The sequence below is a fragment of the Marmota monax genome, unplaced genomic scaffold (assembly GCF_021218885.2).
Source record: "Marmota monax isolate L192 unplaced genomic scaffold, Marmota_monax_Labrador192_F-V1.1 WCK01_AAM20220418_F8-fsc00096, whole genome shotgun sequence".
In the NCBI taxonomy this organism is placed as follows: Eukaryota; Metazoa; Chordata; class Mammalia; order Rodentia; family Sciuridae; genus Marmota; species Marmota monax.
Window position 1 is genome coordinate 163,795 of NW_026695236.1, and position 16,043 is coordinate 179,837.

General features: G+C 36.1%; 1 protein-coding gene across 1 annotated transcript; it reads right to left on the reverse strand.

Annotated features, from left to right (window-relative positions):
- Window positions 1–677: 677 nt before the first annotated feature.
- On the reverse strand, window positions 678–7,346 carry LOC124089356 (tripartite motif-containing protein 43-like). The gene is made up of 6 exons (XM_046439365.2): window positions 6,939–7,346; window positions 6,019–6,114; window positions 5,198–5,428; window positions 4,402–4,424; window positions 2,665–2,762; window positions 678–1,582 (listed from the first exon to the last, which is right to left on the reverse strand). Exons 1-6 carry the CDS (start codon window positions 7,344–7,346, stop codon window positions 1,068–1,070), a joined length of 1,371 nt encoding a protein of 456 aa, XP_046295321.1. The 3' UTR covers window positions 678–1,067.
- Between the last annotated feature and the right edge of the window lie 8,697 nt (window positions 7,347–16,043).

Sequence of the window (16,043 nt, forward strand, 5' to 3'; positions counted from 1 at the left end):
GCTACACCCCCAACCCTTACTTACTTTTGAGGCAGGCTCTTGATAATTTGTTTAGGCCCTCACTAAATTGATAAAGCTGGTATTGAGCTTCAACGTCCCAAGTCACTAGGATTACAGGCATGTTCCACCAAGCACAGCAGTATAAGTATTTTTGTATTTAAATCATGCAGGATATATTTATATATAAGCTGCACAATAAATGTTCAAGAAATGTAAACTGCCTAAGTCTTTTCACCAGAAGTGATAAGAAATAAAACTGGCAAGTCTACATAGTGAACACCCATTCCCGGGTATGGCTGACAACAAAGTCTACCAAGCTTTACATTTTAATTTTTTATTGACAAACATTTGTTGATTTCTACAATATATTCAGGAAGAACATTTGATGGCAGAAACACATTCATAAACATGATTGAGTATGACATGACAACCATAAAAAATCAACTGAGTATTCATTGTATCATGGCAAGATGGAAAAGTCAGTAGAGAGTACAAGTTTGTATTCTGTTTCACTATCTTCCCATCTCATGTCTCATGCCCTGGGGAATGATCATAAATCTTGAACCCCCATATCCCACACCTGATATAGTCAAACCCTGAATGCCAGACATTCTTCTGAGCTACAATGCCTGTTCATTAAGTTAATGTGAAAAATTACATGTGCCCACCATGATGGTAACACACACACCTATGCTACCTTTTCCCCTTTAAGGTGAATTGAATAGCTCCAGAAGATTTCAAACTGACAGATGCATTCTGGATGGCCAGATCTGTGTAGATGTGCAAACTCTTGTGTTCCTGTATTAATCTAGACTCGGAATCACAAACCCATGTTTTCGTAATCACACAAAGGTCATGAAACATTGAATCAACAACAGCTTATATTATAGGCAACAAAAGATGGTTTTATTAAAGTAAAATTGTGCAAACAAAATTTCATATTGTATCATATTTTCATATTGAATAAAATGAGGTTACATTAAGACAGGGATAAAAAATAGTCATAGTAATTGCTCTGCTTCAACTGAGAAGGGGTCCCTTAAATATGAAGTTCTCAGGTAGAGAAGTTAACTTCCTGAATTATCCCTAATTATGTGTGGACTGTGGAAAATAAATGGCCTGACAGGGAAACTCAGGGACTCAATAGGATATCTCCATATAAGGGAACTCCTGGCAACATTCAAAAAACTCACACTTTTACTTTGAAAATCAAGGAACACACCAACATGGCCCATCGGTCTCTCTATATAGAGAGAAAATATTGGGGAGGTGGTCAAGAGACTGAAATGTGTGTCCTCCTTCACACATAAAAGGAGAAACATGTCCTCAAATTCAGGCAATGTGTGGTTCTTCCTTACCACAGAATCCCTACAGACTCCCACAGCCCAGTTCCAGGAGCCACAAACATCCAGCTCCCAGTAATGTTTCCCAGAAGTGAAGATCTGATCTCCCAATGCAGCGAAATAGTTTGATCTGTCAGAATTCAAAGCTTCATCTTCATCATCTTCTCCAAACATCAGTCTTCTCACATCACACAGCACTACATTGTGACTGCTTATTTCATTACGGAAGGAAATGTTCACTGTGAAGAGAGAATAATTCAGCCAAAATCAGACTTTCCCCCCGCCCCAATTCATACAAGGTGAGAGTTGATTTAGAGACTTACAAGAAAAAACAAGCAAAGATTAATGGAAAAGCTTTGGCTAGAAAAATATCAGATTCAAGGGCTACCAGTAAATCTGAACACTTATTAACTACAGGGAAAATATTCCTAAAAATTCATTGATTATAGAGCTTACTTCTGCTGCTTATTTTTTATGACACTCGAAAATCTGGAGACCTGAGCATTCTCAAGTCCATAGCAATAAAATTAACCTCCATTACTCTCTCTTGTGAAAAAAAAAAAAAAAGACAAAAATAAATGTAATCATGGATAGTAGATAATATGATTATTATTACATAATTACATAAATGTATCAGTGATATTACAATCTTCTGGTTAAGAAACCAAGTTTATATTTAAGAAAATCTATTTATTACAGAATTGGTTTCCCGTTTTAAGAATTTTCTGCCTTTTACTTTTGGTTCCATCTGACCCATTTTGTGCTAAACTAACCTGTCAGGGTTAGGTCTACCATGGAGTTCCACATACTGCTTCACCAAGTGATGACTTACTTCATCATTGTTCATAAAATGTTCTGTGAATTCATTATTTTATATTTGTGTACTGTTTATTATATCAAGTGTAATGTATTACAAATTTAGTTACTAGAAAACATTAAAGAAAACCATTTTTACAAATTTAAATTCAATAAACCCATTATCATAATTAATTGCTCTTGAAATTGTCTTGACTTGAGTCCATTAGTGTGACTCAGTGAACAAATGATATTGTATGTGATAATGTTCTTTTAGGGCTTAATGAGACTTTTTATTTCCTTTCCTTAATTCAAACTTTTGTGACAGAGCTTGTATACAACATTTAATTTATGTTTTTTTCTTTACATTCTTCCATATTTTAACATGGTATACATCAATAAATATGTTTTGCATTCTTAGTTGCAGGCTGATCACTTTTGTTAGGTCAACGATTAATGAAGAGGGAATAGAAAACCATCATTGTAGGGCACAGTGTAGCTGTCCCTCAAACAGACTGACACTCACCTTGGAAGTGGTTAAGTTCATCTCTCAGTCCAGTGATGGGCTGAGCACTGAGCTGTGGCCTCACAGGCTGGGGCATGTGCAGGAACACTAACTCATACCTGCAAGGAAAAAATAAATAAATTGACCTTTCTGGCACCAAAGACTTCAACAATGATAGATTCAAACAGTGTTTAAGACATGATGGTAATGGCTCAACTAAAGGTTCTTTATCAAAATCATATTCTAATGAAGCCTAGTGAAAAGGAGCACACCAGAATATAAAACAATGGAAAAATATTTATAGCCCACAGGAAGTAAGAAGAGGATGGGAGTTGTCTGAAAAGCAATGCTCTCTCCAAAGAAAGAAAGCTTGAGGACTTTATTCTGGGATTCTATACATATTCACTTTGGGGGCCATTGTATTAGGATGTACATTTCTGGACTGGGAATATTTCTCAGTGAACTTGCCTGACATGTAGGAGGCCCTTGTTGAAATCCCCATGAATAAAAAGGAAGAAAAAAAGAAAAAGATGTACATTTCTCTGTTGTTTTTTTCTTTCTTTCTTTTTGGTACCATGGATTGAACCTAGGGGCACTTTACCACTGAGCTATATATATAACCCTTCTTGTTTTCAGACAGGGTCTCATTAAGTTGCTGAGGCTGACTTCAAAGAATGTGCCATTCTCCTGAATTGCAGTCTAAGCCTCCTGAATTGCTGAGATTATAGGCCTGCACCACTGTGTCCAGCCAAAATATGTACCTTTCTGAACATTCTCAATTAAGGATCCATAGTTCAAGTTGAAGAGATGGCATATATTCCTTAGTTTTCTCAAGTGGAGATCATTGAGCACATGATAAAAGTTTTAAAAGGCAGATGAGAACATGTAAAGATAGCTGATGAGAACACGTAAAGATAGCTGATGCAAACACTTCTGGCTGACAGGAAAAAAAAAAAAACATTGCTCAGCTAAATGATGTAATGGGTCTAAAAGAAAAACTTAGATTGCCTCAGTGACCTTTGAGATATTGGCTGAGTCTTTGTAAATTTCTCCAAAAGTTTTAGCGAAAATAAATGAAAGGACACTTTGACAGTATGTTAATGTAGGAGTTTTATCCTAAAGGTTCCTACATCACTTAACAATGATCTAACACTGATATTTAGTGTAACTACATAATCATGGGGTAGGATTGTTCTAGTTTTTGTTGTTTTTGTTGTTGTTGTTGTTTTATTGATACCAAGGAGTGCTGAGAGCATCCCCCACTTTTTTTTTTTTTTTTTTTTTTTTTTTTTTTAATTGAGACAGAGTCTCCTAAATTGTTGATGCTGGCTTTGAACTCATGATCCTCCTGTCTCAGCCTCCTGAGCCACTAGGATGACAGGCTTGCTTCACTGTGCCCAGATCAGGATTGTTCTAGTCTTAAGGAATCTTTCTTACTTTTTTCTCTGCCTACTTCTCTCACCTATCACCTGGTAAGGACTATTCCACGTAACTCAATTTGTTTATGACTTGAAATCTAAAATGATAGATAGCTGTCTTTAGAAACCTCTGTTTAAGTTCAGCAAAAACTACACCCTTCAGCTCCAGGGAAGGAAAAGCTCAGTTTTGATAAAAAGGGAACAAGAAATCATAATCAGTAAAACACAGACACATAGAGGAAATGTACATTATCTCAATAAGTACTTTCTTCATTGTCAGAAACACATTGGTATTCACAGACTTTGTGGTGCCCCAATTTGCATTAAAAGTCAAACTTACTCTGCCAATGTGTCTTCTAAATTCTGTAAAGAAAAAAAAAAACAAAAAGAAAGAAAAGCTTAAATTTCATCAGAATTAGCTATTCTACCATTAAGCCTTTGTATTTGAGAAACTTAAAAAATTACAACCACCACCTCAACACTCCTTGTAAATTAATTTTCTACCATAAAGGTAAAACAGAAGAATCTAACTTTTGCTAAATTCAAAACCCTGAGGGTTATTCTGCAATGCTACAAACCAGCAACTGTCTGAAAAGAGATCTTTTGCAGGACTTATTCACATAGTGACATGTGCTAAGGACAATTTGAACTAAGGACATTCAGATTAAAAAAGAATGTAATAAATGTTAACTATTTTCAAATTTCTTCATGTTGCTCAGCTGGACAAAAATGAAATACCCATGAATAAAATGCTCTTTTTATTTATTTCTTTTTAAAACATTTTAGATGTTGATGGAGCTTTATTTAATTTACTTATTTAGGGGTGGTGCTAAGAAATTAACCCAGTGCCTCACACTTGCTAGGCAAATGTTCTACCACTGAGCCCCAGCCCCAGCCGGTTTCTTTCTATTTCTTAATGAAGTAACCTACAAAAGGATAATTTCAGAAATAAACATATCCTGAGGAACCTACTGTCACAATTTAACAAAGCTTGCTTGCTGCATGAAATCACAGTGTCTGTTATTCCCAAAGGGGGAAGATCCCACCCAAAATGCAGAATGCATATAAATATATCTTTGGTACCAAATAATGTGGCCAAGACACAAAATATTTTCAGTCATGTCCCAATTACTTACCTCAAACAGCTCCACATATGGTTTATGGCACATTTTCATTAGCTCCTGATAATCTTTCTTTAGTTGTTTCCCCTTTTGAAGCATTTTGGCTTTGCTTTTCTTAATTTGCTGTATAGTCAATTTGCGTTCCTTTAAAAGTGTCTCCAAATGTTGTTTTTCTTCTTCATGGACACTGGGATGCAGCATCCTATAAGCTGCCTTGATATTCTCTCTGTGCAGATGCACATACCACTGCAAGGACACAAATTTCTTAGATCAAATATTAGGTCAACTTTACTCTCCTCCACTTTATAACATCATCTATTCATTTTGACTCATGTCTTATGCTAGTAAACTATGTACATAAATTCGTGTCTTTCTATTTCTCATAAACCATTAATTCATTCTTCTCTTCCCTTCATTTATTTTTTCACTCATTATTAACTATATTAAGAGGCAGAACACTCCTCTCTCAAACTCATCTACTTCGTGACTTTTTGAAACAACCAGAAAGAAAGATTTTCATTGGTAATTCCTGTATATATCTTCTCAAATCAGAAAGTCTGAATGCAAGCCATTTTGAATTCATGCATAACTCACAAATAATTGTATGCAACACTTTCATTTTTGTTAGTAAATAGGTCAATAATATCAAACTTCCCTGCTCCATAGCTCAACAATTCTCCCTGAGTAGCAGTGTGGTTTTGTACTCCAACAAGTAGAAGCTATCAAGAAAGATCTTCCTAAAATTTTGTGATGATTCCAACTCACTTGATGAATCAATAAATGTCTACCTTTCCTATCCTAGGTTGATTCTGAGAGAAATAGACTCTCATACTTACAACCCATTGGTTAATTTTTCTGCTCTCTTCTTTTAGATTTCTCTGGTTTTCTTGGATCTTTTTCCAAAGAGATCTCATTAGTTTTAGAAACTTCTCCTGTAAGAGAATAAAATTTAAGCACTGGACAAGCAAAGTTGATTATGTTTTCAGGCCCACAATGATGAAGAATTTCATGCAATTTATATTTAAAAAAAAAAGTTTTATGCAGCACAGAGGCTAGGGTTTCCCTGCTTGGTGTGGATAATTATCAATTTTAGGGGATTCAGACTATGGAATCACACAATGTAATAAAACCATTTTCCTAGAGAAAATGGCAAATACATGGGCAATGTTAATTCTTAGGTAGTGTGGCAATTTGCTTCAGAATTTGGATCTAATGACACTAATATTCTGTGAGTTTCATTCTAACATATCCTATATAAAAGCCCTTTGAATTTGTGGTACCACTTCCCTGCTCACCATACTAGCAATTGAACCTAGGGTCTCATGTATGCTAGGAAAGTGCTATGCCACTGAGCTATATCAACAGTCCTTTTAAGAAGTTATTATATATTTTAATTTTCCCAAGCCATCCTCCAACTGATTATCCTCCTGCTTCAGTCTTGTGAGTCACTGGGTTTACAGGTATGAACCACCACATCCAGCAGAACATTTAGTTTTGTTAGTTTAGACACTCTTATAACCATGAGAACTTTAAAGTGCCCTAAGCAGTAAAACCATATCATCAAGTTATTGAAATAGGTTATAATAAATTAGTTTCCTCACACTCTCAGTTTCCATGAATATAGATACTATCACATACTTTATTCATAATTTTATCACTGCTACCTATACTTGTATATGGCACTCAGTAACAATGGTTCTTGTGCCTTATAGTCTTAGTCACCCTGCCCTCTAGCTATCTCAGAAGCATCACTTACCCTGTACTGCTCAGCAGCCTCTTCAATGGGACAGTGTCTGTGAGCCCTGTGCTCCTGGGAGTTGGAGCAGAGCAAACACAGCAGGGTCTTGTTCTCTTCACAGAAGATCTTTCTCTCCTTGTGGGTCACACACATGTGATCCCTAGAGCTCGGGAAATGCCTGACACTGGCTTTTCTGACAATGGATACCAGATTCTTCAAACAAATATTGCTCTTGAAGTCAATCTGCTGTGATGGCTCCCTGCACACAGGGCAATGTGCAGGAGTTTGGGCTTCTTCCCAGAAAAGGCAGAGACAGGGCCAACAAAAGCTGTGCCCACAGCATATGGTGACTGGGTCTATAAGATAATTCATGCAGATGGAGCAGGTGAGTTCTCTCTGGAAGACTTGCAGGATGTCTGAGTCCATTCTTCTTTTTTTCCCCCTATTTTTTTAAGGGAAGAGAATCAGAACATTTTCATATATGCAGTCTGGAAAGACAAGAAACTAAGTAAACAAAAAAAATTTGGGGGGCGGGTGGTACCAGGGATTGAACTCATTGGCATTCAACCACTGAGCCACATTCCCAGTACTATGTTGTATTTTATTTAAAATCAGGATCTTACTGAGTTGCTCAGCTCTTTGCTTTTGCTGAGACTGGCTTTGGTCTCACAATTCTTCTGCTTCAGCCTCCCTAGCTTCTAGGATTAAACTAATCAAAATTGTACTCAAGTTATGACCCAATAATAAGCCTATGTCTAGGAAGAATAGCCTTTATTTTGCATGACACAAACAGAAAATGGAGGCATAAAAAGAGCTTTCAAAAACTTTAGAAATCACTATTGCTTACCTAGTCATCAGCATCCCCATCCTATTTTTGCCTCATGCATAAAACAGAACCTTATAATCCCTAGTGCCCTTCCTTTCCAGCTTGGGCACAGGCAGAATGGCTCCCACAAAGAATGGTGGGGAGAAGGGTTGTTATGCCATCAAGGAGTGGTGACCAAAAAATGCCCCATCAGCAATCACAAGCCCATCCAGGGAGTGGGCTTCAAGGCATGTACCTCTGGCACTCAAGATCCAGAAATTTGCTGTGAAGGAGATGGGGACTCTAGATACGCACATGGATACCAGGCTCAGCAAAGCTGTCTAGAAAACAAGACAATGAAGTGTCCCATAATTGTATCCATGTTCAATTGTTCGGGAAACATAATTAGGATAAAGATTCACCCAATAATCATTACACTTTGGTATCCTATGTCGCAGTTGCCACATCCAAATACTTACAGAAAATGTGAACTATCTTATCAAATGAAGTTATAAATCTTCCTTTCTTAAACAAAGAAAGAACCTCAGTTTCATAAAAATGTGACATTCCTCTAAATGATCTTAACCATGAATGTTTGACCCAATTAGAGTTTTATAATGTGGATTCTGAATGCTTTTAACATCAATCATATTGCTCACTGCCCATAATTGGTATAGAAAAGGGCATATGAAAGCTAGGGACTTAGTGGTAGAGTCTTGCCCAAAATGGCAGAGGCCTTGGATTTGGTTCCCAGCACTGTATTAAAAAAAAAAAAAAAAAGTGAAAAAGAAAGAGAAAGAAATGCCCCTACCATTGAACTATTACTTTAATTATTTTATTTAAATATCTCCTTAGATATTATTACTATTATTATTACTTCTTATTATTATTATTTCAACTAGAATTCACTATCCCAAAACAATTTCTAAATACTTAAGGGTTAATGTGATGATCATTACTATCCAAAGTACATGTATGAAGACACAAATTGGTGTGCACATACTATGTATACAACCAGAGATATGAAAAATTGTGCTCTATATATGTAATAAGAATTGTAATGCATTCTGCTGTCATATATAAATTTAAAAATTTACATAAAAATAAATAAATAAATACCTAAGGGCTGATGATTAAGGTTAACATTGCAAAATTGAATCAGATTTCAGCCAAAATCTTACTAACAGGAATATACTAACCTCTTGTGGTACTCTCCTATCTTTATTATCTATACTCTTGTAATAAAAAAAAATACACAAATTACAACAAATAGGTATATCTAGCAAGTCATTAAAATCATTACCAAATACCTATCACACTGGAAAAACACATAATTAACTTAATTGACACCAGGAAACAAGCAGTGCTTTCTGGCAGAATGCATTTTAGCAGACTTCCTGAATAGGACCTGCTCAGATCCGAAAATAAGAACAAGAATCAGTAAATGGGATGGCACCAAATTAAAAGCTTTCTGCACAACACAGAAACAACTGAGTGAAGAAAAACTACTGAGCGGAGAAAATTTTTGTCAACCTCTCTTCCCACAGATATATATATATATATATATATATCCAGAACAGAAAGAACTCAAAAATCTAAGCATTATAAAAACAAATAACCCAGTTAATAAATAGGCTAATGAACTGAACATACAGCTCCCAAAAGAAGTACAAATGACCCACAATTACATGAAAAAATGCCCAGTGTTCACCAAGTGCACACCTGTACTCCTAGAGACTAGAGAATCTGAGGCAAGAGGACTACAAATTCAAGCCCATCATCAATCAATTTAGTAGGGCCAAAGCATCTTGATGAGACCCTGTATTAAAATGAAAAATCAAAAGGTCAGGGGATATGGTTCAGTTGGTAAAACACCCCTGGGTTCTATCTCTAGTACTCTCCTGCTCTTCACACACACACACACACACACACACACACACACACACACAATGAAGGAAGGAAGGAAAAAAGAAAGAAATTTTAATATCTTTAGCCCTCAGGCAAATGCAAATCAAAACTAATCTTGTGAGTCTCACTCCAATGAGAATGGCAATCATCAAGAATACAAAACAATAAATTCTGGATGTAAGAAAAAGGAACTGTTGTACACTTTTGTGAGGATGTAAACTGGTTCCTTTAATACATAGTAACAACAATGGAATACATAAATTATTTATGTAAAATTAATCATCAAATTTATTCCAAGGCATGCAACAAGACAACAAACAGCAGTCTAATAATTACTAAGAAAGCAAATTACATCACTTCACAGAAAACAAGTTCATTTTACTGATAATTAAAATTCACAAATTTGCTTGCTTTGATATGGGAAAGTAGCAGGAGCTGCTTTTCTGTATAGTCACCTAAGAAATATGTCTGTGGGCTCACCAATACTTGCTGCAGAAGTAATAATATGAAATCGACACAGGAATCAGGGCCTCTGTGTGGTAGTGGAAGACTTCTGAAATCTCTCAGCCAGTCCCAAAGGCACTCTGTGAGTTCTGGAGAAGAACAAGTTGGGCTCTTGCAGTGTCCTTTTATTGCTCCAGAAACCACACCCATTTTCTCCAAAAGATTGCATTTCTTGGAGCTTTGATAGTCTTGAATGGATGATTGATTGGATGATTGATTAGGTGTGTCCAAAATAGAGATCTCCATAAACAATCTTGTAGAAACCTCCTCTCATCAACAGTCGCTGATTATATACCAATTTACCCTTCAAATGTCAAATTTAAATATATTTTTTGGAATATTTTTATTTTTATTTATAAAATGAGAGAAAAGAGGTATCATCAATTTATACACTTAACAAATGTTTTAGAAAATTTGAAAATGTTTTCTTTGAGATTGGCTTTAATTCTATCCTGTCATGCAGAGAATGATGATATATATATATTTTTTATGTTAATCTAAGAACATCACTGATCCCACTCCACCCTGGAGATTTCTCCTGCCCTCACATTCCAGATCACACTTCCCAAGGCCTCCATAAATGGCAGAAATTTGGTTTGGCACTGCCTGACCCACTTCAGGGATGCAGGGGAGAAAGGCCAAGAAGTCCTAGCTCATAGAACTTTGTGGGGCAACTTAATGTTTAATTTACATTATAATTATTTATTTTTATGTTTTGATACAGTCTAAGTTGTTCAGGCTTGAACTTGACATCATCCTGCCTTAGTCTTCTGAATAGCTTAACTACAGATGGACCTCACTGTGTCAGCTGTAATTTGCTTATTATAACAAAAAGGAAACAACAATGGAAAAAAATCAGAAATAGTTTCTTTAATTATTGATTTGGGAAAATAGTGTTTTAGAAAGGAATAACTCATAGTCCCCTCTTCCAAAATGATCTCTAAATCTGGGTGTCTCCCTTTCCTGGCATACTTTAAACCAAGATTTAGCTGTAGGAATGAACAGGTTTCAGAAGGAATGAGAATTCTTACCTGATCTTTTAGTTTTCCAACGTACATATATGTATGTATGTATATATATATATATATATATATATATATATATATATACAACTCATGGTTTGGTAAGTTTTACAATTGTGCTTTCTAGAAATGATCTTGGGTTCTAAAAGCACAGCTGTACTCTGGGGGCCCATAAATGTTAAACTCAGGGGTTTTATGTCCAGTTCTTAATCAAAATTTCTAGCACCATTCTCTCTTCAGTAAAGTCTAAAATCTATACTCATTAAGAAAATCCAGGCCAGGAGTAGTGGTGCATGCCTGTAATCCCAGCCACTTAGGAGACTGAGGCAAGAGAACCACAAGTTTGAGGCCAGCCTCTGAAATTTAGTGAGGACCTAAGGAATTTAGCCTGTCTTATAATTTAAAATTTAAAAATAATCAAATAAGTAAACAAGGCTGGTGATGTAGCTCAGAGCTAAATTTCCCCTGGGTTCAATTCCCAGTATCAAAACAGTACTGATTGTGGAACCTGGGATTGCAGAACGATTTTAAAATAGTAGCCTTGGCAGTTCCAGTAACTGAACGCTAGGGGGCACCGTTACCTCTTTGAAGGTAACCAACTTTGAAAATGCTGATCTCATGCTGATTCAGCTTTTTGGGGGGAATCACATGTATGCAGAATTCTCTTTTTAAAACATCGGAAAGATTAAGTGAAAAATATGATTTTCAGATGTCACACACATGGAATCTACACTTTGATCGCTTTATAAGCCCATTTAAAGCAAACAAACAAAAAAAAAAAAAACAGTATCATCTATTTAATTTTGCAATGACTCCAATTTATGAATGGAAGAGCTATGGCTGAGAAATATACTAAAGAAAATCTCATGCTCCGAGTATATTAAACCCTTAACTCAGGGCCCACCAGGACTCAGAGCTCTCTAGGTTAGGCAAGCACTCTGTCACTAAGCCCCAGTCCCAGCCTATTCTGTGCAATTTTAAGAAATTCATCTAAACTGGGTGGGGTGGGGCACACGTGTAATCCCATAATCCCAGCTGCTGGGAGCCTGAGGCAGGAGGATTGCAAGTTCAAAGCCAGTCTCTGAAATTTAGTGAGGCCCTAAGCAATTTAGTGAGACTCTGTCTCAAAATAACAAATATAAAGGATGTGCCTCAGTGGTAAAATACCCCTGAATTCACTCCCCCTGTACTGAAGAAGAAGAAGAAGAAGAAGAAGAAGAAGAAGAAGAAGAAGAAGAAGAAGAAGAAGAAGAAGAAGATTATTCATGCAGCTTATAAACTTTTATCTCTTGTTCTCCCAAGAACTGTTCTGAGATAAAGAGCAATACATAGTTACCGCTGTTGACTGGTGCCGAGTCCTTGCTTCCCCAAGGTTGAAAAATAACACCAGAGAAGCACGCCAAGGCAAGGTCAGAGTGGAAAGTAGAAGTTTATTAAAGGATAGCAGAAAAGACCTCTCCCGGAGGAAGAAGGGGTCCCAAGAGGTGGAATCAGTGGAAGTGCAGTTGTCTCCCCTTTTTATACCTAAGGTCTTGATCTGGTTTCCCTCCCCCCATTCCTATCCTTTGTTCTGTTATCTTTCAGTGATGGAATGTAGGTGGGAAGGCCCTAAGGGTGGGGCACAGGTGGGCCAAAGAAGTAATCTGGGCAGGAAGGACTTTTGAGTCAGCATCTTGTGTTTGCTGGGAGCTGTTTCATTAACACTTCTTTGGGATGGGCTCTGGGCCTTGGGTTTTTCTGGGACTTCATTAACATTCCAAGAGTTGTTCTGCTTTTCCTGGAATTCATTCTCAACATGGCCTCCATTTTGGATCTTACTTGATATTAGACCTGATTTACCTAACTACACTGACTACTTAACTTTAAATCTGGCTTCAACATGACAGAATGAACCTTCACATAACTAAAACACAAACAAATCTTTGAGATTTTTGCTTGTTTGTAAACTGAAATTTCTCTGTATTGTTCAGGTTGGTCACAACTTTCCTGGCTCAAGGCTTGACTCAAGTGATCTTCCTGCCTCAGCCTCCACAGTAGCTGGAATTTCATTTCATTTCAGGCTGCCATTTCATTTCAGTGTTTCTCAATCTTTGGCATGATCAGAATCCACTTGTGGTACTTGCTATACATAAATTGCTTCATTTCTGATTCAGTAGTTCTAGGATTGACCTGAGACTTTGCATGGCTAACAAGTTGCAAAGTGATATTGATTCTGTTGTTCTGGGGACTTCATGCCAGGAACCACTTCCCTAGATAATTAAGGCTTTTTTTTTTTTTTTTTTATGGTTATAAAAAGGATAAGTGTGAACTTTGTTAAGTGTGAGCATTAAAAATATATCCAGGTACTACAGGCATACACCACCATGTCCAGCTAGATTTCCCAGACATTTGAAATTTTATAAAAAATTAAAATTCCCCCCAAAATCAAACAATTGTTTTACTATGGCCTATTAGATCCAAAAGTAAGAATTAAGTTGTTTACATTATAAAGAAAAACTAATTATAGGGATTATAGACTCTCAGTTTTGTTTGGACCTTTCACCTAATTCTCTTTAATTTCACAATATTTTTTAAATTTCTTTTATTTATTTATTTTTTTTAGTTGCCAATGGACCTTTATTTTATTTATTGATACGTGGTGCTGAGGATCGAACCCGGTGCCTCACACATGCTAGGCAAGCGCTCTGCCACTGAGCCACCACCCCAGCCCTTTCTTTAAATTTTTTGAAGGATATTTTGAATTAGAGAAGTTTCAGTTAACCAGATGCCTGGAAAATGTGTCTCAGATTCTAAAACTAGAAATAATTGGGGAAAATGGAATTTATAAGGTCTTGGGAATGAATGACAAATATTTGATTCCAACAGTAATGCAATATTGTCTTCAAAGGAAGATGAAAAATATTGTGTACACGTCAAGTAGTTTTGTTGAGATTGTTTTTTTCCAATAGAATACCTTTCTAGTTCACTTTCCAGCTTTGAAGGAAAGACTGAAAAGGGTTCATATCAACCAACAATGTTGCTTTGTTAATCGTGTTTTGCAAGATGCAAATATTTGTTGAGATGTTAATAATTAGAAACTATTTTTTGATAGTGACCCCTTCTGTTATGGGCTTAATTAAAATGGAATTTTGAATGCTTGCAGATTCTATTATTAACAAAAGGCCAAAGACTTATTGAACAAACTAACTGGACTTTTCATAATGAATTGTCAAGATACAGATTACAAATGCTGCCTAATAGGGCATAATAATGTTCATATTTGAGGAAATATTGTTCCTTCTTGAAACTGTTACTTTTAATTATTTAATCATTATCTGTCTTCTCATACATTGTAGGTTTTATAAATAAAATGATACTAATTTCAGGATTAAGCACAATGAGTGGCATGCTATAGCATTTCAATAAGTGTTGGTTGAGTTAGTAAACCAACCATTTTGGGGGGAGGGTACAGAAATTAAACTCAGGGATACTTTACCACAGAGCACCATCCCTAGCCCTTGTTATTTTTTTATTTTGAGACAGGGTCTCACCAAAAGCTTAGGACCTCACTAAATTGCTGAGGCTGATCTTGAACTGGTGATCTTCTTGCCTCAACCTCCCAAATCATGGGATTACAGGCATGTACCACTGTGCCCAGCAGTGATTTAATTTTTATATGGGAAAATTAGCCAATTTGGAAAATTTTGCTAAATAATACATCAATTTTTCTATTAGTCAAACTTCAACTAGTATATTTAAGATAGGAGTAGAGGATCTAGATGGCAGGCTAGAGAGAGATGGCATTCTTTGTAGCTTTGTGACCTGGGATTCAAGCAGTGGAAACACTGTTTGTCTGCAAGTTTTTAGAGGACCTCCAACAGCTGCTCTCACACAAATCATGTCATAAGCAAATAGACAATTTGAGTTCTTTTTTTTTTTTTATCTGTATTCCTTTCATTTCTTTCATCCAATTGCTCTGGATAGAGTTTTATGAACTATGTTAAATAGAAGTGGTAGAAGAGGGAATCCTTGTCTTGTTCCAGTTTTTAGAGGGAATGCTTTCATTTTTTCTCCATTTAGAATGATGTTGGCCTTGGGCTTAGCATAAAAAACTTTTACAATGTTGAGATATGTTCCTATTATCCCTAGTTTTTCCAGTGTTTTGAACATGAAGGGTGCTGCATTTTGTTGAATGCTTTTTTCTGCATCTATTAAGATGGTCATATGATTTTTATCTTTAAGTCTATTGATGTGATGAATTACATTTATTGATTTCCATAAGTTGAATCAATCTTGCATCCCTAGGATGAATCTCATTTGATCCTGGTGCTCTATCACTTTAATATGTTTTTGTATTTGATTTGCCAGAATTTTATTGATAATTTTTGCATGTATGTTCATTAGAGATATTGGTCTGAAGTTTTCTTTATTTCATGTGTCTTTATCTGGTTTTCAAATCGGTGATATTGGCTTCATAGAATGAGTTTGGAAGTGTTCCCTCTTTTTATATTTCATGGGATAATTTGAAGAGTATTGGTATTAGTTCTTCTTTGACGGTTTTCTAAAACTCAGCAGTGTATCCATCTGGTCCTAGGCTTTACTTGGTTGTAGTCTTCTGATGGTGTCTTTTGTTTCATTGTTCAAAATTGATCTGTTTACCTTGTGTATATCATTCTGATTCAGTTTAGGTAAATCATCTGATTTTAGAAATTTGTCTATGTCTTTGATATCTTCAGGGTATGAAGACTATCACCAGCCACAACACTGCACACCATAGAACTGTATTTATTGGAGTACAATTTTTCAAAATAATTTCTAATTATTTTCTGCATTTCTGTAGTGTTCATCGTGACAGCCTGCACCTGGGGACACAGGACAGGGTATGAAGACTATCACCAGCCACAA